Source organism: Nycticebus coucang, chromosome 3 (genome assembly GCF_027406575.1).
Source record: "Nycticebus coucang isolate mNycCou1 chromosome 3, mNycCou1.pri, whole genome shotgun sequence".
In the NCBI taxonomy this organism is placed as follows: Eukaryota; Metazoa; Chordata; class Mammalia; order Primates; family Lorisidae; genus Nycticebus; species Nycticebus coucang.
The window spans coordinates 156,179,985-156,207,426 of NC_069782.1; the positions used below are offsets into that span (position 1 = coordinate 156,179,985).

At 44.8% G+C, this 27,442-nt stretch overlaps 2 protein-coding genes across 16 annotated transcripts in view; one reads left to right on the plus strand and one right to left on the minus strand.

Annotated features, from left to right (window-relative positions):
* Positions 1-8,463, plus strand: part of PTPRE (protein tyrosine phosphatase receptor type E) — a 158,750-nt gene extending 150,287 nt beyond the window's left edge. For 11 of the 14 annotated variants that reach the window (XM_053584639.1, XM_053584629.1, XM_053584636.1 and 8 more), the window contains 4 exons: positions 502-627; positions 1,526-1,692; positions 3,339-3,474; positions 5,532-8,463. In XM_053584639.1, the coding sequence (XP_053440614.1) occupies positions 502-627; positions 1,526-1,692; positions 3,339-3,474; positions 5,532-5,606 (504 nt within the window). In that variant the 3' untranslated portion in view covers positions 5,607-8,463. Of the gene's footprint in view, positions 1-501; positions 628-1,525; positions 2,116-2,156; positions 3,475-5,531 lie in introns of those variants that run through there. The other 3 variants (XM_053584630.1, XR_008378881.1, XR_008378882.1) reach the window with 3 other exon arrangements.
* A 17,918-nt stretch (positions 8,464-26,381) lies between these two features.
* The window catches only part of MKI67 (marker of proliferation Ki-67), a 28,645-nt gene continuing 27,584 nt past the window's right edge, over positions 26,382-27,442 (minus strand). For both annotated transcript variants that reach the window (XM_053585551.1, XM_053585552.1), the window contains one exon: positions 26,382-26,502. In XM_053585551.1, coding sequence (XP_053441526.1) covers positions 26,440-26,502 — 63 coding nt within the window. In that variant the 3' untranslated portion in view covers positions 26,382-26,439. The remainder of the gene's footprint in view (positions 26,503-27,442) is intronic.

A 27,442-nucleotide genomic window follows, 5' to 3' on the forward strand; every position in this document is an offset into this window, starting at 1 on the left:
TTATGGTTTATGGCTTGTCTTTTCACTCATTTAATAATGTTTTTTGATGAAGAGAAGTAAATTTTATTGTAAGCTAATATTTCAATTTGCCTTAACCCATCTTGGTTCATTTTTATCATGGTTCAAGACTACTGTAAATGGTAGTGCAGGTTGAACACTGCACAACCCTAGGGGAGCTGAGGCATTCATATCAGCCCAAGCAGGGTTTGGGTCAGGGACCCAATTTTTTATTTTTCCATATAGAAAAACAATTTTTCCTGATCCATTTATTGAATGATCTCCCCCTTTTTATCATATATCAAAGTTCCATATATACATGTTTCTGTTGCTGGACTCTGTTCTGTTCCCTTGAAGGCATTAACACGCATTTATATTCATAGCTATTCTTTTGGTCAGATGAAATACATTAAATGATTTGAGAGCAATTCTGCCTCATAGAGTCAAAACTGCTAGCGGCAAGTTATTTATTACAAGACTTAAAATTGTATTTTATCCCCCAAGGATAAATGCTACCAGTATTGGCCAACAGAGGGCTCAGTCACCCATGGAGACATAACCATTGAAATAAAGAGCGATACCCTTTCTGAAGCCATCAGTGTACGAGACTTCCTAGTCACTTTCAATCAGGTACGTTGTCTTAGCTCCTGAGGCTCTTGCAGACTAATGCACCCCCTGCCATCACTCAGGGTTCTGCCTGTCATCCTACCAGAATGTGGCTGTGCATCTGCTGTGCTCCTTCCGGAGTCCCAGGCGGCTTTGAGTGCCCGTGGGTTTACTAGGGAGCCCTGTTATCCAACAGCAGGTCTCAGGCCTCTTGTAAAGTTCACACAGGACAGTGGGGCAGAGAGATGACTCCAAGCAGCATCCACTGTGCCTCCCTGCTTCCCGCTCCCATCTGGGGAGAATGGCATTAGCCAGGGCAGGAGGACAAAGGGGACAAATGAAGCCACAGAGGCCTAGGAGGCCCTCATCCAAGTGCTTTCTCAGAGTGCCCAGCTGTCCCTGTCTGCACTAGGTCACACTCTCTCCCTGGCAAAGAATGAGAGTTGACTCCAGGTCAGTCACAGGTGGGAGGACCCCCAGTGGGTCTGGCCCTGAGCTCCAGGGGGTTAGCACGGCAAAGTGCGTTGGTCAGGGACTTGCCCTGTCCCACGTGGGGACAGAATGGCCTGGTCGCAGACTCAGAAGCTGCTCATCTCCTCTGATGGGGAACGCGCCCTTCGGGCTTCTTGAGAAAGATGATTCCCTCTCTCCTGCAGGGCTGCAAAGGCTCCCTGGAAGCGCTGGGTGGCCTTTCAGGCTCTAAGGGAGCATCTTCCGGATGTGCTACTTCTCACGCAGAAGGAACAGCAAACTTCCAGCCTTCTGCTTTAGGGGAGCTCACTACAGACACCTTCAGGCTACCTGGGCGGGGTTCCTGGGGGTGCAAAAGACCCAAGGAGAGCTCCATCCACCTGATCCCCAGAGGGCCAGTGGGCTTAGGGTGGCCCCTGGAGGCAGCACTGACACCCCTCCTGCCCTGCAGCCGCTGGCCCGCCAGGAGGAGCAGGTCCGCGTGGTACGCCAGTTCCACTTCCATGGCTGGCCCGAGATCGGGATCCCCGCCGAGGGCAAAGGCATGATTGACCTGATCGCGGCTGTGCAGAAGCAGCAGCAGCAGACGGGCAACCACCCCATCACGGTGCATTGCAGGTAGCGGCCAGGCCTCCCGGTGGGGTGGACCCGGGCCACACGCCCCAGTGCTGCTGTGCCCAAGATGGTGTTTCCCAGACCCTTCCCTTACACACACATACACACACACACACAGTTCCACACATGCGTGAACGTCATCGTATCACACATGCATTTCAGAGGGAGGAGGTAGGAAGTGACTCACACCCACATTTCCCTGCACTTTGGAAGTTGTCAAAAACTGCCCAGGGGAGCCCAGAGGAACACACCCCCAGGATGTGTCTGTTGTGCCCTCCCCCTAAACACTTTGAAAGACTGTCCTGGTCTGACTGCGTGCCCACCCCCTCGTCTTCTTCCTGGGCCGTGGCAGTGAGTCGGGCAGGGTGGTCTTTCGAGGTACATGAGGGATCCAGGCAGGGACTGCTAAAGGAGCCCTGTGGCCATGTTCCCCCTAGTCAGTCCCAAGGTCAGAGGTGCGCAGCCAGGGACACCCCTAGAGACAGTGAGCCCCCAGCATAGCTCCTGGCACATGAAGATGGCAAGGTGAGTCTCAGTCCCACCCACTGGCCTCTGTTGCCTCGTAGTCCTGGCAGGCCCCTCCACACCCTTGTAAAGCTCTTCCGAGCAGGAGGCTGGGGTGTTCTTAGTCTTGAGTGGTGCTCATTTGCTTCTAAAACTGCAGTTCTGTTTGTTTTCTCACCTGTGTGGCTTGAGGTCTTTGTGACTGCCCACTGCTCGCCCAGCTTAGATAGTCAGGGCCGCTTCCCACAGCTGGACCACCTGGGCGTGCTCCTGGCCTGGCCGGTACGTGGAGTGCACACCTTGGTTTTCAGTTCCTGATGCCTTCCGAGAAGTTATCTATTAATAGAATAAACTAGAAATAAGTTCCTTTCTGCTCTGCCTCTGCAAACCCAGGCTATGGGCTTAGCATGTGTAGGGAAGTGGGGGCGCAAAGGTGAGCCAGATCCCATGACTGTGCCCCACCTGCGGGAAGGCAGGTGCAGGAATATGCTGCTCAGCAGGACTGGGGCCCTAGAATAAACCCCCACTTGAGATTCTGAGGCCCACGGGGCAGTGCTGTGAGGCCAACCAGCCTCCTTCACACCTGCTCACTACCCTCTCCTGAGAGAGTGGGAGCTCCGCTCTTGGGGGAATTCATCAGCCTGTGATCATCTTTCATGGAGTTGACTCAAATTGTCGTTGCTGGGAAGTGTCAATTTTCTGACTGTTCCCAATAGTCAGTGTCCTCTTAACACCCCTTAAGCACCATCAGCTTCAGAAGAGAGTCCCCAGCATGGGAAGGAGGTCTCTACCAGAGTTACCTCCTCCCTGCACCTGGACCAGGAGGGCAGGCACTGCTAACAAGTCCCAAGTGGCACTGATGCCGAACCACACGTTGAGCACCCCTGGCCCACACAAGGGATGGGGAAGTGGTTACCTGAGCTTAAAAACCCATAAATGCTCCTGATCCATGTTGGGAAACGTCTGTCTGCCGTAATGAGGAAAGTGCTCAGAAGCTAAGCTTCATACAATAACACGAAAAGTCTGCTCAGACTGGTCATTTCCAGAGATTGTTGCTCCACAGCTGCTATGCAGGGGTTGGGTGTGAGCCGTCCACTTCCCAAGTTCAAGTTTGATTATCTGCGTTAAGCACTTTTTCTCCACAGTGCCGGTGCTGGGCGAACAGGTACATTCATAGCCCTCAGCAACATTTTGGAACGAGTAAAAGCTGAGGGACTTTTAGACGTCTTTCAAGCTGTGAAGAGTTTACGACTTCAGAGACCACATATGGTGCAAACCCTGGTAAGAATCTGAGCGATAAAGATGTTACCAGAAGAGTTGAGAATTGTTTCATGTTGCATTTGATGTATGTTTCATTAAAGGAGTTCAAGTGTAAGGGGAGGTGGGAAGGTAAGATTCCCACAGAAAAGAGTCAGCTGACTTTTCACAGTACAGCCTTCCTTCATCGGGGTCTCTGACTCAGGGCTGTCTCTGAGCACCACTTGAGGAGGGCCCATCTGCCAATTTCAATAACAAAGACTGCTTGAGTAGAGTCACTGATGGCACAAGCTTGTGTCAAAGTGAACTGCTCTATAAACTTCTAATGTATGTTTTAAAATGTGCTGTTATCAAGTTCAAAAGTGGCATTGGGACCCTGGAGCCTGGGAACAAGCTTGGTGACATGCAGGTTGACTCAGCCCTGCAGGTGGGCTCACAAACCAATTTCTAATTGTTAACCACTCAGGAAAGACCTGCTTCCAACATCCGAGGTAGCCTGCAGTCAAATTTGGCCTTCCAAAGTCCATGGTGCCTTCGTTTTCCTAGAGCCTCATGGCTCAGCCAGGAATTTCTAAGATCTGGGGTGTGGCCCGTGTTGTCCCAGCACCCTGCTGAAATAGACTTCATCGATCACTGGCCACCAGTCACAGGTGCTCAAGACAGCGTAGGACCGACAGCAGTTAGCTCAGGTGTTTGCTATGAAAATAGCCAGCGGTCAAAGGCCATCTCCATTTCCCTCCAAAGTGGAGCCAGCTTGATTTTCAGCTGATGAAGCTCCAAGCTGAAGCTGAAGAAGTGGAATTGAAAGCTGGTGTGCACATGTGGCCCTTCATGAGGGCCATGAAAACACTTGCTCTTCTAAAGAGAGCCTGTACACTTGTTAGGAATTCTGTCTGCAAATTCACTTTCCTTTTCCTTCTGAGAGTTGGCTGATCAGGTGGGAATCTTAGTAGCCAGAAGTGAGGACCCCCACAGCCTAGTCTTGGCCCTCCCGGCAACTTCATGGAAACGCAGGACCATAGTTTCTGAAGATCTGTGAAGATTTGTTCCAGCTCCATGGCATCCTGGCTGGCCCAAAACTGTGGGAGGGCTGAGCCAGCTCCCATCTGGCATCTTTCAACCCAGAAGCCTTTAGACGTGGGTCGACATGTGCCGAGAAGAGGCCACAGCTAATATATGGAAAAGAAGAGGGGCAGGTGTGGAGGGCAGGTGCGGAGGACAGCCCTTGGCCTCTGGAGCCTCTCCCAGGCCCATGCTCACAGGCCCCACTCAGGGGTCTGCACATACCCAGACCCTTCTGTGTGAGAGACAGGCGAGCTGTTGTCTATTATGACTGTAGCCTTTTGCGGGGTGGGGGGGTCCCCTTCTCTGCCCATTGTCCATGCTGCCCACCTGGTTTTCCAAAGACTCACCAGCAGCTCTTCAAGAAAAGTTTAGCAATTGTCACTTTCCACACCTGTGTAATTTTTTTTCCACGGAGTGCCCATTGCTAAGGATGCCACAGGCACACCCAGCCGGCAGCCTGTTAATGTCCCGGCCTGGCTCTGTCCCTCTGGAGGCTGCGGGAGGAAGAGGGACACACAGGATGCAAAAGCACTTTCCAGAGACAAAGGCCTTATTCAAACACAAAGCATGATTCTTCTGAAGTCTAGTAAAATGTATATGAAACATTGTCTCTTTAGTAAATTTAGACTCAAAATAGTCTATATTTTTATTTTATTTTACTTTGATAGCTTACTTTTTGTTGCATTATGAAGTTTATCTGGCAATGCTAGTGCTCTGAGTCTCTCTTTTCGGTGTAGAATAGTTGTTTTCCAGTTTAAGTATGAAAATGAAAGACATTTTAATTAGACTATTCTAAACTACACTAATTTGTAACTAAACACTAAAAATGTCTATAGGAAAACAGGTCATGTGCCTGACTAAAAATTTAGTTATGTAACAGAAGCTAAGGCACATAAAGGTATATAGTGTTTAAATAAATAGATTTATTTATGTCCTATTTATGAATGTTTCTCCTAAATTAATCAAATATAATTTCGGAAATAGCATTTTAATATGTTCTTGTTCTTTCTTTTCAGGAACAGTATGAATTCTGCTACAAAGTGGTACAAGATTTTATTGATATATTTTCTGATTATGCTAATTTCAAATGAAGATTCCTGCCTTAAAATATTTTTTAATTTAATGGTCAGTATATTTTGTAAAAATCACGTTAATTTATTTCACAGTTGACGTTAATATCCTTCCTAATTTCTTTGTATATATTTTGTTACGCCTAAAAGGCCAGCTGCCATAAAGTTATTAAAATACCCCTTTTAAAAATTAAAATAATGTTATTAAGGTCAAATAATTAATCCCATAAAATATATATTTCTGCTAATATCAGTAAAAGTCTTAGTTTTTCATTAGATTCCTATTATTTCACTTCACACCCTCACCACTTCTAGTTTTCTAAGCCTAACTGTGCCAACTGTGCTTATGCAAGGCCTAAACAGAGCTTGCTGGGAAGAGAACAGTCGAGGACTCAGATGTCATTTGAAAATTCTCTTTCCTGACACCGACCTTACAACTCTGAAAAGCAGCATTTTTTGAAGGCAAACTGTTGGTGGAGATAAAACGTGAACAGGGACTTTGGTAGAGTCCTCAGTCCCCACCCACGTGATGTATCTTTACAAGGCTAGAAGACTTCGCAACCTAAATCCAGGTCCTGAATATATTAGAGTAGTTGGTGACTGCGTAATAACACTCAAAAATGTGTTTATTCAAGACCATGTCTATCCCATCGTGGCTGGGTGAGAGAAATGTAAACACTGGGTCATCCTGTTGGCCTGTGCCCTCGGGCACAGCAACCCTGGTGGCTGGAGCCACAGTCCGAAGCACCACTTGTGGTCCGTCTGTCTGACGCAGACAGCCCTGAGACAATCCAACCGGCTGCTTCTCCCACTCCCCCTCCCATCCTGCCAGCTGCCTGTGTGTCCCAAGCTCCACCCGGAGGAGGCTCAACACAAACCACCTCCCACCCAGATGTCAGCTGAAGCCACAGCGCAGTCCAAGGGCACACCCTGGGGCAGGAACAGTAGAGTAACCACACGTGATTAAAACTTTACATTCTCTGAGGAGCATTTTGGTATTTAAAAGTTTCTTGTAAAAAGCTAAGATCGTTTGTAAGAAAAGAAACCTTGAAATCTAGATTTATACAGTCTTTTTAAAGTCCCACTCCACAACCTTTAATAAAAGAAAAAGAAAGAGAAATCCTTACTCTTAAAGCCAATGTATTTTTGAATGGAAATAATGGAAACACTACTGAGACCTTTGACACTGGATAAATAATAATTCCACTGCCAGACAGGCTTGGCTTGTGAAGCTGGGGGAGGACAGGCAGGGGACACCAATTGGGAACCTTTAATGTACTAACAGCTACCACGGGTCTCCCTGTGGCCATTAGGTACCTGCAGATGAGCACAGCAGAAACAGGAATACATCTGGTCTACCTTACTGAAAGCATTTAATACGTGCATTTTTGGTACATTTTTGCTTTTTAGAAGAGATACATAGATATAAAGGCCTTATTTGACATTTTCACTGATAACCAATTACGCCTCCCTGTCGCAGTGTTTATCCCCTGTTCATTGACAGTGTGAACAAATGCAGCCCAGGGGGATGGGGTATTGTCCTAGATCATCAAGCTTTTCACCTGCTGCACCACGCAGAGCCCATCCAAGGGCAAGAGTTGGTGTTCAGCGGGAGGGATGGAAGTGCTGCACCTTGTGGCTGCTTGCCGTCACCTCCAGCTGAGTCCCTGGCTGCCCACTGCTGAAGCTCTGCGGCCCTCTCTCCTGCTCTATGCAGGGATTAAGCTTTAGGTGGAACACCAGATGGTCCCCTTTGTTCTCATTGTTAAAACCCCAAACCTAAAGGCTTTTCTTTGACTGTGAGAGAAGAGAGGGGAATAAGCTTTTTTCAGCACTTGAACCTTGGAAACAGAGCCGGCTCTTTATGATGAAGATGACCTCACACTGGTGACTCATGCAAGAGTTTCAAAGGCAAAATTAAGGTGTGTAGGCACTGGTCCAAGTTTAGGGACCCTTAGGATCCTTGAAGCCCTTTGATGGTCTAATTGGCATCTCTTGTTTCAAGAAGTACCTTTAAGGTAGACCTTTCAGGCTGTCCTCAGGAAAGTACCCTGTTCTCGCGTTATTCCTGACTGCTTGGACCATTTTCCAGATGTCCATGACAGGGTTCTGCCATGTTCCCAAGCCTTTCCCATTCCAGAAACAAAGCAGAGCCACTCTTGGGATGCAGGATTCCACCCCCTCCTCAATCTGGGACAACACTTGCCCTTTAGAGGGGCGGGTCATTGCAGCCGCATGGCCTCTGCCAAGGCCCCAGTTCAGTCTCCTGGGGGTAACTGCATGCAAGGGGATCAGAATCTTCTCTGTGCGACCTAGAAAGTTCATCTCTTCTTCCCTTCAGTCAAAGAAAGTCCATTGTACAGAACAAAGCAGCCAATGTGGACGGACGCCATTCTTCCTTCCACATTCTATGTGGCATGCCGTTGATTTCCACGCCAAACAGCGATTAGAAGACGGCCATTCTGATCGACGTGCTGTATCGGTCACTGTGTGACTGACTTGAGGGTTTCTCTCTGCGTGCTAAATGAGTGAAGAATGCACACCAGTGTTTTAAAAGGTATTTTTATGTGTTTTTAAAAACTTCTTAAAACAAGCCTGACACCTGTGTTTCAGCATTTGGGGACATGCCCATGTTATTTTTTTAAAATGTATTACTGATACCTCTTTATTTGTTTAACTAAGTTGTGTTTTATTTATGTGCGATCTTTATAATACATGTATGCATTACAGTTTCCACTATCATAGTCTCTTTCATTACATTTATAATTTGATCTTGCTATGACTATAATGCCAGTGAATGTTGCTGACTTCCTTGTATATGCAAATTTCCAGATCTAAACCACTCTGATGCAAGGATAAACCTTCACTTTGACTACCAGACATATCTCTTTTCTGAAATGTCTTCATTTCATTCCAGTGCCTTACATCCTTTTAGACATGACATCCATTATTGGTTACATAGATCATCTGTTTTAGAGCTTTTAAAATTTAGCTTTGGCCGGGCACAGAAACAGCCCCTAAGAGGTGAGTGGTCACCATGGCCAGTGGGCCTACCCAGCTCCCCACTGGTCTGCATGAAGGAGAGAGTAACAGCGCCCCCTCCAGGGAGCTTGTGTTCTTCTGCAGAGCTGTGAGCAGTGGACCCCAACCCTAACCCTAACCCTAACCAACCCAAACCCTAACCCTGAGTTTCCTAGGACAACATCTTCACACTTCGAAGTCCACAGCTCAGTGGAATTAGAAAACATGTCTTTCTTCTTAAGTCCTAATCCTGATTAGGCCTCCCTTTGCACACCCTTCTCCTGTGCACACTTGTATATCTCTGACAATCTCTCCCCAGATGCCCCCTTCCCTCCCCTCTCCATCCTTCTCCACACACCAGTTTTCCCTTTCAGCTCTGGACCCCATGTGGAATTTAAGCATACTCTGTTTATTATATGTTGTGTTTGTTTAACAAATGCCATGAGGCCGGGGTGCAGTGGCTCATGCCTATAACCCTTGTACTCCGGGAGGCCAGAGGATAGCCTGAGCTCAGGAGTTTGAGACCAGACTGAGCAAAGTGAGACCCTGTCTCTACTAAAAATGGAAAAACTAGCCGGGTGTTGTGGTGAGCACCTATAGTCCCAGCTACTGGGGAAGCTGAGGCAAGAGGAGTGCTTGAGCCTGAAAGTTTGAGGTCACTGTGAGCTATGATGCCACGGCACTCTACTCAGGGTCACTAAGTGAGACTCTGTCATAAAAATAAATAAATAAATGTTAGAAGCCCTGTTATATTTGCTTAACTGGATGACTTGAAAAGTTTTTATTTCCCTCTCTCTTTCTCACACTCACACACACACAAATCACCTGATATGTTTGCTGCTGTAGGCCCTTTAGTTACTGATTTTTAGACAAGCAAGTTACTGATTTTAGACCCCACTCTGCTCTGGGTGTGCACAAGACCCTTCCTCTAGGTGAGCAGACCGGAGATGGGGAGGTCCAGCTGGAGGCAGTGGGACAGCAGGAGGGATCCAGGGACCAGGAGGCCTGGAAGGGGCAGAGTGAGGGCACCACCTGGACATCAACCAGGGTCCAGTGGACCCAACCAACCCTTCCTGAGCCCACTGCCATGGAAGGTGCTCAGGTCTGCAAAGGGACAACCACCACACTGGCTTCAAAGTCCCCATGAGACAGAAACACAAATGGCGCTAGGTGCTGGCAGACCTAAGGACAGACAGGCACTCAGGAGGAGGTGCTTCTCAGGAGGCCACTCCGAGGGGTGCTACAGAGACCACTGCTGGGAGCTTGCCTCTGCCAAGACACCCGAGGAGTCTCCCACCTCATCTGCATGAAGGGCAGATGCTGGAGCACTGGCCACAGCCCTCGTCCCACCAGGGAAAGGTCATCTCTGGGATACCAGCTCCCTGGCACATGCCAGCTGCAACTGGCTCTGGGCCTAATGTTGCCAAAATCAGCAGCGAGCCCCGAGTAGGTGACACAGACCCTCCAAAGCCTCAGCACTTACACAGCTCCCTCCTTCTGTGTCGGCTGCTTGTCATTTATCCCACAGTATAAACACAACAAGAGCTGTCCAGTCTTTTCCCCGGTGATGGACATTGCTTGTTTGCAATTGTTGCAATTTTATAATTCACTTTTATAATGAACACACACACACACACACACACACACATACATTCTACATCTATGTGAGAGTTTCCTAGAAGTGAAGTTTCTGGCTCAAATTTAACTGCCACCTCCAAAGGGTTTTGCCACCCAGTCCCCCACCTAGAGTGTGTGACAGTGCCATTTCTCAAGATGCCCCTCACCCTGGATATTAGCAACCCTAATTAGATTTGCAAAACAAATGGGCCAAAAAGTGATAGTTCATTCTTAATTGCATTTCCCAGATTTCTAGTGAGTTGAGCATCTTTTTACAGATGGATTATTTGTATTTTATCAATGAATCACCAATTCATGTTTTTACACATTTTCTTAACTGTCCCTACTTGATTTTTCCTTATTAGTTTCTTGTCATTCTTTTTAAAATATGGATGCCAACCTTTGTTATTCACGGGCCTTCTTCAAATGGTGGCGTTACTTGTTCCGTCCACCTGCCAGGAAGCACCACAAGTACAGCAGAAACCACATGACTTCCTGTCACTTCCCACACTGCGGCAATGTGCTGTTTTCACCATAAATAAGAGTTCAGATTTCTTTTAGGGATCAGATGAAGATCAAAAAATGCTTCCAAGGGTCAGGTTACCTCCAGAATTCTGGGCCAAAGCAGCCTCCTGCAACTGCAGCCCAAGGTCCATTTCCCTTTAGCTTGTGGGACCAGCAGCTGCCGCTGAGCATGGGAGGGCCGGACAGAGGCTACACCGAGGTGTGAGTTTCATAATTGCTTCTGTTCTGTGTGCTGAGATCCCATGACAGTCCCTTCTTCCTGAAAGAAACCCCTCCCATCCATGGTATTATTATCAGTCAATAATTTTGTTTTCAAAAAAGCTGAAAAGACCTACACATGGAATTTGTTGTCTTTTTTTTTTTTTTTTTTTTTTTTTGAGATAACACCCATTCTCTCAACCCAGGCTGCAGTGCAGTCAGTGGTGCAATCACGGCTCATGGTAACTTCAAATTGCAGGGTTCAAGCCATCCTCCTGCCTCAGCCTCCTAAGTAACACCATAGGTGTGCCAACACACACAGCTGTTATTATTATTTTTTTTTTTTGTAGACACGGTTCTCCCTCTGTAGCCCTACCTGGTCTTAAAATGCTGGCCTTAAGTGATCCTCGGACCTTGGCCTCCTAAAGTGCTGGGATTACAGGCCTGGGCCATTGCACCTGGCCAGGGATGTCATTGTGAAGGTGACCACAGTGCCACTTGAGGGAGTGTCTTCAGTGCTCCAGCAGGCCCTTCCCTGTATTTGGGCACACAAATGCTCTGCCCACCTGATTTTGTTCACTAAATGTGTTTGCAGGTGTCAAGCATCAGTTAAACAGATGCTGGTTCCTCTCTGCCCTGCATGGAGGAAGGTATCCTCAGGACAGGTCTGGAATGCCCCAGGCTATAAAACCCCACCAAACACCCTGTTCCTGGAAAGGTGGGCCCAGAATCAGGCCACATGTGGTCTGGGTGTGGGGTCCCCCATTTCCCAGTCACTGAACCCCATGCAAGATCATCTTGTCCCTACCAAAGCATCTTCCTGCATGATGCAAACAGACCTAATTTCAAAATCAAGGCCAACAAATGCTGGTTCCCTGGGCCCCTGCCCTTGTTATTAGAGAAAACCTCTAAGTGAGCATGGAAATTCCTAACTGCTTTACAGTAATCACCACTGTTATGATGGAACTATTAAGAGCACATTATAACAGGTGGCCCAGAACAGCTGTGACAGTGACAACACTTTCCCTTATTTCCTCTTTTGCTATTTTCAAATATATATTTCCAATTTATACAGTAGGCTGTATACACATAAGCAGCTCTCACCGCATGAGCACCCATTGTGTACAGGGCCCTTTATCGGACATTACCTCCTCAATAACCCAACAAGAGCTAAGAAATGGAGCTCCTGGAAGATAAGGACCTGGCCCCAAGTCAGATGGGTGGTTAACAGAAGAAACAGGATTTGAACCCTGATACAAAAGCCTTTGCTTTTTGTATCAGGACCACCAGATACAAAAGCCTTTGCCACACTCCCATGGTGCCCTGGCCCTTCCAAATTCAGCAACTCTGCACACATTGCCCTCTTTGATCTGTTATTTGACATTAAATTAGCACATTAAAGAATGATTGAGAAACTCCCAAAGTAATTGTTGAAATGTGCAGACGGGTTTAATGCAACCCCAGAGCTGCAGAATTCCTCCTTAATATAATTTTGCCCAGCGTGAGAACGATGGTGATCCTCCCCTCTCCAGATACATAATGAGGCGACGCTCTGGGGACAGAACAAGGTCATTCAGCCTGAAGGAGTGATGGAGATGGAAGTTTGTAATGAGGGAGACAGGCTGCAGGCCAGCTGCATGAGGCCACGCCCTGCCCCCCATGTCAGGGGCCCTGCCAGATACTCTCTGCCTTGGGAAGGTCTGTAATAACCTGTCAAAGCCACGACCACTTACCAGAGGACAGATTGCACATTTAGCTGGTAGGCATCCAAAATGAATCCACACGAAAGTTTCGGCCTCTTCCCCCCATGTTAAAGAGAGGCAGCCACATGGAAACCTGCTCGCTGTCTCTGGCTGGGTCAGTCCCAGAGAACCTGGAGTCTGCACAGGGCCAGGGAATTCTCTGGGCACTCTGCCTCCAGCTCAGCCGAGTCTGGGCAGCCTGCACTAGGGCATCTCATGACCCCACATAGTGACCCATCTAGGCTTGGAGTCAGTAGAGGGAGAGACCAAGATGGGAGCACTCCATCTTCTGTCTGCTTCTCAGGACTTCGCAGCCAAGAGGGCAGACGTGTGGAGGCAAACAGCCACAGCCTAGGGTACAGGGCAGGAGGCAAGAGGGAAGGGGAGGCAAATCCCAGGGGGGCAACTGTGTCTGGGGAAAGGACCCCAGGAGAGACAAGCAGGAAAGGGATCCCAGAGGAGGAGGAGGATGACAAAGACTGCAGAGGGACAGCCCTCAGGGGAGGGTCCACCGAGGCTGCAGCCAGGGCTGGGCGTGCTGGGGCAATGCAGCAGGAGTGGCTGCAGGTGGGGACTGAACAGCAGCTCAGAGGGTCTCAGGGTCTCCTCGGTGCTGGGGGCTCTTCCTGGGACAGGTCCCCCACTCCTGGCCTTATTTCTGTGCTCTGCCAATATCAGTCCCTCTGAGAGTGTCCTAGTGTCAAATTACACTGACTCTAGACACAGCAGATAAGCACTGTAGGAGAGGGGTCATAGTGAGTGTCCTACCCTACATCCTCTGTGTCTGACTCCCTCCCAAGTCCCCTCCCAGCCAGCCTTCCTCCTGCGTCAGGTTTTGTGTGGTCTAAACTTCCCCTTTTGGCAGCATAAAAGGTCAGTACAGTAGCTCCACTCAAGCTCCCAGCCTTCGGGCAGCTTTATCTCACTGCAGGTAAGGAGTGCTGTTCACCCCCCACCCCCACCCCCAGCAAGTTCCTCTCTGGCAAATGTAGCCCCCGACCAGGCTCCCTGTTCTTGGTGGTTGTGCCTTTTAGAGGAAGATGGCTGCAAAGAAAAGTCAGCCACTGCCCCCACCCACCAGGTCAGGTGCAACTGCTGCCAGTCTGAGCCCCAGCAAAGGTTGGGAGTGAACCAAAGGGCTGATGGAGACTATGCCTTTAACAATGACCACACTTCAACCTTCACCTCCTCAGGTCCCCTCTTCTCTGCCTAAAGTGTCAGTTACACAAGATAAATAAATCCTGGTGTGTCAGCCGCAGCACAGCTCCTGCGGGCAATAAAATTGTATTGTTTACTTAAAATTGGCTGAGCAGATCTTATGTTAGATGTGAAAGGTTATAGAGTCAAAGATGAAAGATTATTTCCAAGTGCAAGACAAAAGGAAAACAAAAGCCTAGTTTGTACAATTAAAATGGCTTTATTCCACCTGGGTACAGGTGGGGTGGATGTCCAACTGGGAAGAAATCCACACGTGGGTAATGGTGGATGAGGGTTTTAAAGGTTGGAAAGGTGGGTGTCGGGACTTTCCTTTTCCTGGGTTAGACATCTGTTGGAAGGGTGGGGGTTGGCCCATTTACCTTTCCAAGGTGGGACATCAGTGGGGTAGGGTAGGGTGTTGACCAGTTTACCTTTCTTAGGTGGGACATCCCATGGGAGAGGGTAGGGAGTTGATTCTTTTAGGAGGATCCACCCTATTTGGGCAGGGTTTGACCCTATCAATGGGTTCTTACCACAAATAATGACAAACCAGTAACAATGGGGCAGCAGGAAGCTTTTGGGAGTGATGGATAGATTTTTGGCTTGGATGGTGGTGATTGTTTCATGGGTATTCACTTACCCCTCAAACTTGAGGTGTAGACATTAAGTGTGCACATCTGTTTATCAATCATTTCTCAATAATGACCACACCAATATGCCTGTGTTAATGTCCAGGTAGATTTCATCAATAAAAAATTATAATGCCAAGTTAAACAAATCAACCAAAGTGTCTCTAGTATCTATAAAATATCAGAAAACCTTTTAATTTTGTTTCACTTAAAAGATTATTGTCATAGAACAGGGAACTAACAGTCTCCATACAATTGTTTTGTGTGTAAATTTATAAAAAGAGAACTACTTCCTTAAAATGCCTTATTCTCCTTATTTCAAAAGAATATAAAAAATAATTATCCATGATTCAAGAGGCTTAAATGTTAGAACAGTCTCTATATGTAATTTTATGCAATTTCAATTTTATCATAAATTATGGAAAGATGCTTATAACACAAATATGTCTTCTGTTTCTGAGTCTTCAAATGATAGATGTTTCAACAGGCAAACTTCTCTATAACAAAGTTTCCAAAGTTTGTATTGTAAAAATTCAGGCAAATTGTAAAAGATGCAACAAGTCATTGCAAACCTGAAAGTATATAAACATGCTAGTCATAGAAATTGACATAATTTATGAAAAAAGAAAACCACATTAAAATTTATGAGGCTTAATACTTTAAAAAATAGAGCTGTGATATTTTGCTTGGTTCTTTGGAAACGCATGATTTAACAAAATAAAAACTTACGTAATCTCACTATCTATGAGTCAGGGACACCATATAAAATACAAACCAATATCCATTTAGTGTACAATTTTCCATTACAGAGCAGAATTTTATTTTCAATATGTTCATAAAGTACAATTTTTTCAGCAAATTCAGCAAGAGTTGTTGAGGAAAAAAGACTCAATTTTTGAAAATAGAAAATAAAAACAGGGGGCGTGAGCAAGATGGCAGCCAAGTAACAGCTTCCCTGCATCTGGGAACTGTGAGTCTGGGGAAATAGGACTCCAGGCATCTCTGGCTGGTGGGATCTGCCTATCATCACCCCTGTGAGGCTACAGGGAGTCAGCGAGAGACTTCTGGACCCCAAGAGGAGGACTAAAACAGTGGAAAACTGGCAAGTGGTTGCGTGTGTTTAATCGGTCTAAACCCGCCTGCAACTGTAAGTTCAGTAGCAGCGAGACTGCAAACCAGAAAGGCCTTACCTGTGAACTGTTTTGGTGTCTTTGGACTTGGCACTCAGTTGAACTGCCCTGGGGAGAGCCTGGGTGGGAGTGTGGAGAACTTTGGCTGTTGTCTGGGGCCCCAGTCTGAGCCACTGAGCCAGACAGAGCTAATGGTGTTTGGCTGTGGGCCACAGGAAGCCATTGTGAGTGATCTGGCCCGGCAAGCTCTACCCTCAGGGTAACAGAGCTAGAATCAGGTGGGAGCTGGTAACCTAGCAACTGAATAGCCTAAGGGTGGGGTCTGAGCCGCCTTGCAGCCCTAACCCTCAGGGGCAGAGTGAGATGGGTTTTGGCACACTGGGTACGTGGATAGCCACTTCAGCAGTGATTACAGCGACAAGCACTTTCCTAGGAAAGCTTCTGTTCAGCAAGTTTACAAGTTCAAAGTGCCATTTAAGTGGGCTAAAGAGAGATTTAGGGTGTCTACCTGCTGGGGTTTGAGAAATCAGCAGCCTCCAGTCGTATCAGAACTGTGATTAACATCTCATACCCCAGAAGACCGCGTGTTGCCCAGACAATATTCAACAACATATTCATACCGCTTTGCTTTTGGTTGTTTTTTTTTTTTTCTGATTTTTTTTTTTGTTTATTTTCATGTTGTTGATGTTGTTTTGTTTTTTAATTTCAACCTTTTCCATACATCTCTTTTTTCTTTGTCAATTTTTGCTAGTTCAGTGATAACTTCCCATTGCTACCTTTTTCAATAACTAGAACTTCATTTTTGCTAGTGTTTCTACTGCTATTATCTGGTTTTTCACCCAATTTTATCCCGTAAAGTTTTCTGTTTGCTTGTTTTGGTTTGATTTATAGCATTTTTGTCTTTCCTCTCTACTTGGTGGACGTGGGGTACCGTGTCTGATCAGGTTAGCAAAGAGCTGCTGGCCTCAAGGGAACCACCCAACTGGGCACCCCCAGAAGGTGTTTTTTTTTTTTTTTTAAGGTTGTGTCAAAGTACCATACTGTACACCTATATTGCTCTGTCCCCAACTCTCTGTGCCTCTCTTCTTTTTGACAATATTTCTTTTACCCACCCCCTCTCCTTTCTCTATTTTTTTTTTTCTTTTCCCGCAGTCCTCCTTTCTTTCATCCCTTTCTTGCTCTTCAACCTTCTCACCCTTCTGGTCCTGTACCAAAAGGACTCATCGAACCCTTAGTCCACAGGCACGAGAACTTAAAGAGCAACAGGAAGTGAAAGGACAATTAGGGCAAGGAAACAGATAAAAGAAATCACTCATGAGGAAGAATCAGCAGAAAACTCCAGGCAACATGAAGAACCAGTCCAGAACAACCCCGCCAAGGGACCATGAGGTAGCTAGTGCAGAGGATTCCACCTATACAGAAATGTTAGGAATGACAGAAAGGGAATTTAAAATACACATGATGAAAACAATGAAAGAAATGATGGAAACAATGAAAGAAATGATGGAAACAATGAAGGAAACTGCTAATAAAGTAGAAAATAACCAAAAGTAAATCCAAAAACAGAATCAATAAGAGATGAATGATATGAAGAATATAAAAAGGATATAGCAGACCTGAAGGAACTTAAACAGTCAATTAGGGAACTTAAAGATGCAATGGAAAGTATCAGCAACAGGTTAGACCATGCAGAAGAAAGAATTTCAGAGTTAGAAGAGAAAGTTCTTGAGATAACTCAGATAGTAAAAGAGGCAGAAAAGAAGAGAGAGAAAGCAGAACGTTTACTGTCAGAATTATGGGACTTTATGAAGCGTTCCAACATACGAGTTATAGGAATCCCAGAAGGGGAAGAAGAATGCCCCAGAGGAATGGAAGCCATACTAGAGAATATTATAAAAGAAAATTTCCCAAATATCACCAAAGATTCTGACACACTGCTTTCAGAGGGATATCGGACCCCAGGTCGCCTCAACTCTAACCGAGCTTCTCCAAGACACATTGTGATGAACCTGTCCCAATCAAGACAAAAGAAAAGATTCTGCAAGCTGCCAGGAGTAAGCGCCAGTTGACCTACAGGGGCAAATCCATCAGAGTGACCGCAGACTTCTCTAATGTAACTTTCCAAGCAAGAAGACAATGGTCATCCACCTTTAATCTACTTAAACAGAACAATTTCCAGCCCAGAATTCTGTACCCTACTAAGCTAAGCTTAAAAATTGACAGAGAAATCAAATCATTTACGGATATACAAACATTGAGGAAATTTGCCACAACAAGACCAGCTCTACAGGAAATACTTCAACGTGTTCTGCACACTGACCACCACAATGGATCAGCAGCAAAGTAAGAACTCAGAAATTAAAGGACAGAACCTAACCTCCACACTGATGCAAAATATAAAACTAAGCAATGGACTCTCACAAAATAAGACGAATAGAATACTACCACAATTATCAATTATCTCAATAAATGTTAATGGCTTGAATTTCCCACTGAAGAGACATAGATTGGCCGACTGGATTAAAAAACACAAGCCATCCATTTGCTGTCTGCAAGAAACACACCTGGCTTCAAAAGACAAATTAAAGCTCCGAGTCAAGGGTTGGAAGACAATTTTTCAGGCAAATGGAATTCAGAAGAAAAGAGGACTTGCAATCTTATTTTCAGATACATGTGGATTTAAAGCAACTAAAGTCAAAAAAGACAAAGATGGTCACTTTATATTGGTCAAGGGAAAAATACAACAAGAAGATGTTTCAATTCTAAATATCTATGCACCCAATTTAAATGCTCCCAGATTCTTGAAACAGACCTTACTCAGTCTGAGCAATATGATATCTGATAATACCATCATAACATGGGACTTTAACACTCCTCTTACAGAGCTGGACAGATCCTCTAAACAGTAATTAAACAAAGATATAAGAGATTTAAATGAGACCCTAGAACAACTGTGCTTGACAGACGCATATAGAACACTCCATCCCAAAGATAAAGAATATACATTCTTCTCATCACCCCATGGAACATTCTCCAAAATTGATCATATCCTGGGACACAAAACAAATATCAACAGAATCAAAAGAATTGAAATTTTACCCTGTTCTTCTCAGACCATAAGGCACTAAAGGTGGAACTCAACCATAACAAAAACACTCGACCTCACACAAAGGCATGGAAATTAAACAATCTTCTGTTGAATAACAGATGGGTGCAGGAAGAAATAAAACAGGAAATCTTTAACTTCTTTGAGCATAACAACAATGAAGACACAAGCTACCAAAACCTGTGGGATACTGCAAAAGCAGTTTTGAGAGGAAAATTCATCGCTTTAGATGCCTACATTCGAAAAACAGAAAGAGAGCCCATCAACAATCTCACAAGCCATCTTATGGAATTGGAAAAAGAAGAACAATCTAAGCCTAAGCTCAGTACAAGAAAAGAAATATCCAAAATCAAATCAGAGATCAATGAAATTGAAAACAAAAGAATCATTCAGAAAATTAATGAAACAAGGAGTTGGTTTTTTGAAAAAATAAATAAAATAGATAAACCATTGGCCAGACTAACGAGAAATAGAAAAGTGAAATCTCTAGTAACCTCAATCAGAAATGATAAAGGGGAAATAACAAATAACAACTGATCCCACAGAGATACAAGAGATCATCTCTGAATACTACCAGAAACTCTATGCCCAGAAACTTGACAATGTGAAGGAAATGGATAAATATTTGGAATCACACCCTCTACCTAGACTTAGCCAGGAAGAAATAGAGCTCCTGAACAGACCAATTCCAAGCACTGAGATCAAAGAAACAATAAAAAATCTTCCAACCAAAAAATGCCCTGGTCCAGATGGCTTCACTCCAGAATTCTATCAAATCTTCAAGGAAGAGCTTATTCCTGTACTGCAGAAATTATTCCAAAAAATTGAGGAAGAAGGAATCCTCCCCAACACATTCTATGAAGCAAACATCACCCTGATACCAAAACCAGGAAAAGACCCAAACAAAAAGGAGAATTTCAGACCAATCTCACTCATGAATATAGATGCAAAAATTCTCAACAAAATCCTAGCCAATAGATTACAGCTTATCATCAAAAAAGTCATTCATCATGATCAAGTAGGCTTCATCCCAGGGATGCAAGGCTGGTTTAACATACACAAGTCCATAAACGTTATCCACCATATTAACAGAGGCAAAAATAAAGATCATATGATCCTCTCAATAGATGCAGAAAAAGCATTTGATAAAATCCAGCATCTTTTTCTAACTAGAACACTGAAGAGTATAGGGATAGGTGGCACATTTCTAAAACTGATTGAAGCTATCTATGACAAACCCACAGCTAATATTTTACTGAATGGAGTAAAACTCAAAGCTTTTCCTCTTAGAACTGGAACCAGACAAGGTTGTCCTCTGTCACCTTTACTATTCAACATAGTGCTGGAAGTTCTAGCCAACACAATTAGGCAAGACAAGGAAATAAAGGGAATCCAAATGGGAGCAGAGGAGGTCAAACTCTCCCTCTTTGCTGACGACATGATCTTATACTTAGAGAACCCCAAAGAGTCAACCACAAGACTCCTAGAAGTCATCAAAAAATACAGTAATGTCTCAGGATATAAAATCAATGTCCACAAGTCAGTAGCCTTTGTGTACACCAATAACAGTCAAGTTGAGAAGCTAATTAAGGACACAACCCCCTTCACCATAGTTTCAAAGAAAATGAAATACCTAGGAATATACCTAACGAAGGAGGTGAAGGACCTCTATAAAGAAAATTATGAAAACCTCAGAAAGGAAATAGCAGAGGATATTAACAAATGGAAGAACATACCATGCTCATGGACGGGAAGAATCAACATTGTTAAAATGTCTATACTTCCCAAAGCAATCTACCTATTCAATGCCATTCCTTTCAAAATACCAACATCGTACTTTCAAGATTTGGAGAAAATGATTCTGCGTTTTGTATGGAACCGGAAAAAAACCCGTATAGCTAAGGCAGTTCTTAGTAATAAAAATAAAGCTGGGGGCATCAGCATACCAGATTTTAGTCTGTACTACAAAGCCACAGTGGTCAAGACAGTATGGTACTGGCACAAAAATAGAGACATAGACACTTGGAATCGAATTGAAAACCAAGAAATGAAACTAACATCTTACAAACACCTAATCTTCGATAAACCAAACAAGAACATACCTTGGGGGAAAGACTCCCTATTCAATAAATGGTGTTGGGAGAACTGGATGTCTACATGTAAAAGACGGAAACTGGACCCACACCTTTCTCCACTCACAAAAATTGATTCAAGGTGGATAAAGGACTTAAATTTAAGGCATGAAACAATAAAAATCCTCAAAGAAAGCATAGGAAAAACACTGGAAGATATTGGCCTGGGGAAAGAGTTCATGAAGAAGAATGCCATCGCAATTGCAACAACAACAAAAATAAACAAATGGGACTTCATTAAACTGAAAAGCTTCTGTACAGCTAAGGAGACAATAACCAAAGCAAAGAGACAACCTACACAATGGGAATAGATATTTGCATATTTTCAATCAGACAAAAGCTTGATAACTAGGATCTATAGAGAACTCAAATTAATCCACATGAAAAAAGCCAACAATCCCTTATATCAATGGGCAAGAGACATGAATAGAACTTTCTCTAAAGGTGACAGACGAATGGCTAACAAACACATGAAAAAATGTTCATCATCTCTATATATTAGAGAAATGCAAATCAAAACAACCCTGAGATATCATCTAACCCCAGTGAGAATGGCCCACATCACAAAATCTCAAAACTGCAGATGCTGGCGTGGATGTGGAGAGAAGGGAACACTTTTACACTGCTGGTGGGACTGCAAACTAGTACAACCTTTCTGGAAGGAAATATGGAGAAACCTCAAAGCACTCAAGCTAGATCTCCCATTTGATCCTGCAATCCCATTCCTGGGCATCTACCCAGAAGGAAAAAAATCTTTTTATCGTAAGGACACTTGTACTAGGCTGTTTATTGCAGCTCAATTTACAATCGCCAAAATGTGGAAACATCCTAAATGCCCACCAACCCAGGAATGGATTAACAAGCTGTGGTATATGTATACCATGGAATACTATTCAGCTATTTAAAAAAATGGAGACTTTACATCCTTTGTATTAACCTGGATGGAAGTGGAAGACATTATTCTTAGTAAAGCATCACAAGAATGGAGAAGCATGAATCCTATGTACTCAATTTTGATATGAGGACAATTAATGACAATTAAGGTTATGGGGGGAGGAAAAGCAGAGAGAGGGACGGAGGGAGTGGGGTGGGGCCTTGGTGTGTGTCACACTTTATGGGAGCAAGACATGATTGCAAGAGGGACTTTACCTAAAAATTGCAATCAGTGTAACCTGGCTTATTGTACCCTCAATGAATCCCCAACAATAAAAAAAAAAAAAAAAAGAAAAAGAAAATAAAAACAAAACTTGAAGGTGATAAATAAAGACCTAAAATTGAGATTGGTACACTATTATCGAAACATGCATCCACTCCAGATTTTTAAAATTCTGTTTTAGTGATACCTGTGCTTTCTTCTAAGAGGCACACAATTCAACTTTAATAGTATCTCTTTAAGACTAGACCAAAAGAAACAAAATGCCTATATCCTAAAAAATAAATAAAAATTCTGTCTCCTAGAAAAAGTCTGTTCCTAAAACAGTTTGAAAGGAAATGTCCACACACAGAGACATCCATCTCACTGACATTTTCTGAGGAAGCTGTACCTTTGGAATGCACAGCCAACATTCCATGGGCTGCAGAAGCCACGGCCGGTCAGAGTGGGGGCTCTGACAGGTGAACCAGGGGCTGTGACTTGAGCACTGCTGGACTGACCTCTGGACCACTGCTGTCAAGGCAGTTTCCCAGCTTCCCGCTGTAACAGTTGTCTGTGTACAGCTTCCCGTTCTGGTCCACATACCTGTGTCCATTTGTACTCCTGTATGGCCAGGGACAAAGGGCAGGTATGCAGGTATGTGATGGAGCTGACGGGATATGGCCCATGCTTATTGTTTCACCAGTCGTGTCTGCACAATAATAAATGAAACCAGTTTGCTGAATAGTAGGTCATCCAAGTTGAGTATTTGCTTTATTCTTTCATAAATCTGTTTCTAAATCCTGGCAATCCTAGGCCAAGATAGTCCGTACACAGAATGATTGAGCCATTTGATTTTTTTCCTTTCTAGAGCTAATACTCCTGGCCTTAACTTTGGAGGCACTGTGGTTTCATCTCATGTTTGTGGTCACAGCAAGCTGTTGGTATGACCCGGTTCCCAGCAGCACCACTGAGGTGTGATTGTAGGATTTCCCCCGTTCAGCCTTCTCGGGGCTCTTCCCAGGTAGCCCCCCTATCCCTGCCTGACTCCTCTCCTTCCCTGCCACCATCCATCGATATCTGACTATCCCATGCAGTGCAATGAAGTCCAACACCAGGGGTGTTTCAGCAATCTGACTTCTCATTTGTGGAAGGAAAAAGTCTCCCTGTTCATGGATCCGGCTGACCCACTGGAGGAGTCTGAGGCCCAGTTCTGGTGTTTGGGTGACCGGATGGGACAGTATCTGGTGCGGTGCAGGACTCTGAGGGGTAAAGATTACGACTTGCTGGGCAGTGTTGATGCTGAGCCACCCAAAGGTTTCTGCAAGCGTTTCTTCCCAAATGCACTTACTATAAATGAATGACCAGCTAGTTATGATAAAGCATTTTTCCAGGACTAAGATGCCAGCCTGTGATGACATCTGTGAAGACGCTGGCTTCAAGCAGGCAGGCATCTTTTACAGCCTGCGCCCAGTAGCATGGAATCAGTTTCATAAAGTTTCATCCTCCAGAAAAGAGACAAAGATTCAAATTCTCAAGGAGAGACTGAGCCACGCAGGTGGTGGGCATGAGCTGGTGAGGCAGAGGCAGGGCCTCCCAGTGATGGGGACAGGCCAGCCTTAGATTGCCCTCCCCACCCCGCTCAGTGCTTCCTTTTTACCTCAGTTATTCAGAACACCTGGGAAGCCCTTGTCTCTCTCTAAAGCAAGTTCACTTGTGCTTCCAGGAAGATGGTACGAACATGTTTTCCTATTTTGTTCCCACTAAGAGCAATTAGAAACCCTGGGCACTACATATAAAACAAACATTAAAGACTCTGAAAGGTGGAAAGAAGGCAGACCAGTGAGGACCTCAGGACTAGAGTGACATGGTGGTGAGTTCCCTGAGTGTTGATTTTTTATTATTTTTTGCCTCATGCACCCCAGACTAGCATCTAAAGAAACCAGCATCCCAGAAACACCAATACGCGCAAAACAAAACAAGCCCTAACAAAAGCTGGTTCTCATTAGCCAAAGCAGCAGCAAGAGTAACTTAGCAGATAATTTGCAGACGGTAACCACACTACTCTTACAAAACATCCCTGAAAAGCACTGGCCATATACCTCCCAGCACCTCCACCACTCTCAAACCCACTCCTTCCCACTGAGATGGTATCCTAGAACACAAGCAGGGAGCCAGGATGCTGGTCCCTGTGGTAATGGGCACCTCCACTCCCATCCACAGGGTAAGTGGACCCCCCCCCCCGACCCCTACCCCAAGAAGCCTGGACTTCCACACACACCCGGTAGTAATGAGTCTCCCTCCCTCTGCTCCCTTCTGTTCACTGGGAAGTTCCCAGCACAGGAAAACTCACCTGGCAACTCTTCAGGGAGGTTACTAAACCATTGGAGAGCATGCAGGTATTTATTGCTCCTTGTTTTCAAATGCGCAATTAGCCAGGTGGGTGGGTCAGAACCCCTTCCCCAGCTACCAAATGATGTGTTGTGTGGCAATGTGTCTTGTAAACACAAGGGGAGCCTATGAAGGAGCTTCCAGCACCTGTAGCTGGTGAAATGAAAACCACCCTTAGCACAATCCTAAAAACTGACCCAGGGGAGATATATTGATTATCTTTCAGGGAGATTTTTGGTTAGAATTGAGTTCTAAAGGATTTTTTTTTTTTTTGGTTACTCAGAATGTTCTGATCCATAGGCACACAATTGATTGAAATTTTTCTCTTTGGTTTAAAATTAACCTGAAATCTTAATGTGTTCATAGAACTCAGATATTAATAGCAACACCCCTGCGCTTTAAGGGTTTAGAATTTGACCAAACTACAAAGTCACAATTATGCCCCACACCTCCAAAAAGTGCCTTCTCTGAAAGGGTCTCTCCTTGGACACCCTCCCCCTCCTATCTGGTGACACTGCCCTTCTTTGTGGCCCAGCTCAACTGCAGCCCGCTCTATGAAGCCCCTCCAATGTCCCCTCCCTACCTCTGGGCCTTCCCTTAAACAAAATCTGTCATTATCCCTTCTGACCATGGACAACTGTTCAGAATGCTGTGATGGCAGCCAAAGTACCAAAAGTAACAGCCATCAGTTCAGCCAGACATCTTAGATTCCTGCATCCAGTAGATACTACGTGCAGCCGGCTCCATGCCATACGGGGGGACATGAACGCAGAGAGACAGGGCACCACCAGCCCTGGGCACACACTAGGAAGGTGACAAATGGGAAGAGTCCAAACAGGGACTAGAGGGCTATTTTCTGACTTGAGGACACAAAAAGTAGAAGGAACACAGTGGAAAATAAAAATGGAACAATAGTTTGAGTCTGAAACTAAAGATGAAATTTAGGAGGCCTCAGCTCCCAACTCAGCAACCCTGATGAGATCGTGGGGCAAGGAGTTTTCTTCCATCTGTCAGGAATGGCAATTCTTTTCAGGGTATGTTATTTTCTACAGCAGGTGACATCAGGCTGCCAGGTAGTCAGGGAAGGAACAGGTGAGAGCAGATAAAGAGCTCAGAAAATGTACATGACATGATGGCAGGAGCCGCTGGGGACTGAATGTGTCCCCCATGCAACTGTGGGGAGGTGGGACCTGAGAGGTACTTAGGCCCTGAGGGCTGTCTCATTAATGGATTGATGCCCTGGGCGGAGGAGGGGGGCTCCTGACAGGGAGAGGAGTCTGGCTCCCTCCCCTACTCTTGTCCTTCCTCCTCCTGCCAGGGAATGAGGCAGCACAAAACCCTCACCACACATGGTCCCCTCTATCTTGGACTCCCCAGTCTCCAGAGCATAAGCAATAAATCCCCTGTTCTGTACAAATCACCACTCCCAGGTGTGGTAGCAGCACAAAGGGGCCTAAGACAGAAGCTAAGACCAGTGTTACAGCCTGGAATGGGGAGGAATGGTCCTTAGTACAGGGATGAAAGGCTCCTCAGCCCCCATCCACTGATAGAGACAGTCTGTGATTTTCATTAGTCTGCTCATTCACTGACTCATAAATGGTCATTGAGCTTTTGTTCAGTACTGGGCCTACACAGAGGTAGAGGCCCCTGCCTTGCACATTCTGAAGGAAACACAGGCACACACCTCAGCAGTGGCAGCAGGATGGCCAGGACTGCAGGCAAGGCTGATGTAGAGGACTATGGGAGATGATACCCTTCAGGGCTTTGGTTTGCCAAGTTGAGGGTAAACCTCAGCTTAACCCCCCCCCCCCCCAACAGAGTTCAACTGTTCTCACTCACCCACTTTATAACTCCCTGTCAGATTGCTGGAGCCCACTGAAACCCAGAATGGGGGGGAGGGGTTCTTCCCTTAAACAGAGTGATAGCATTACTTTCTAAATTTACTTTGAAACTAATGGCAAGATTTATACTAGAACTTATCATAAAACTAACTTTATTATATTTTTTCCACTTAAATTTCTTGGCTAAATATCTTCACTGTCCTGATGACTTCTGGCTTCTGGTTCTTATTTTCTTGATGGACATAATTTCTTTATCCTGTGTGGGAAGAAAAAATATAACTCTTAAGTAATTGAAACAACCATTTTTATAATCAATCCTTCTGTGCAAAAACCTAAATCAATACTAGGTATTCTGCACCTCCTTTAATTCTAGGAAATTAATTTTGATGTCGGAAATAAGTTTTAAGATATATGTTATCTTAAAGATGTTTTTTCTTATCCTAAACTATTTTCAACAATTGAATATTACATCTTTTCATATAAAATTTTCGATTTTTAAGCTAATATGTAATACAAAAAAAGACAATTTCTTCACCAGTGTACACATTTTCACCAACTAAAACATATCACTAAGAAAATTTGAATTAAAATGTACAGTTAGGATTAAATCTTTGGATCTCCTAAACCAAACTCCCCCTGTAAGGAGTACAATCGTCTATTCTGTGTGAACAAACACCTCTGAAGTATGTTCCCCACACGGGGCAGTGTTTCCTTACCAGAAACTGGAAGATGAAGGCATTTCCAATTTGATTTTGGATCAAATCTAAAGAAAACAAAAGGTCTTGCCTTTTAGGAATAGGCGCCCCCAAATCTTGGCGTCTGAATTGTGCCTTAACACAGTCACAAACAGACAGTCCATGAGAAAAAGCTAAGTGTGATGGTGGGCATATTTTGGAAACAACCTTGTGAGGTGACCATTGACAGTAGGAAAGATAAGAGTTATAAAAAGGTAAGAAAGAATTCAAAACTCTGTTCTGTGCCCCATGCAAAACACTTAGCCTAGATGCAAACGATCTTAAATAGTTGCATGCTATCTGAAACATATTACAGGGCAACACACATGTTCATCATGACTGGAATATCCATTCTGAAAAGGTCAAGTGACAGACCACACACTCTGTAGGGTGGCAGTAAAGTATTAAACTGCATTCCAGGTGATGACAGAGTGGTAAAGTTGAGACAAGCTCATACAGAGG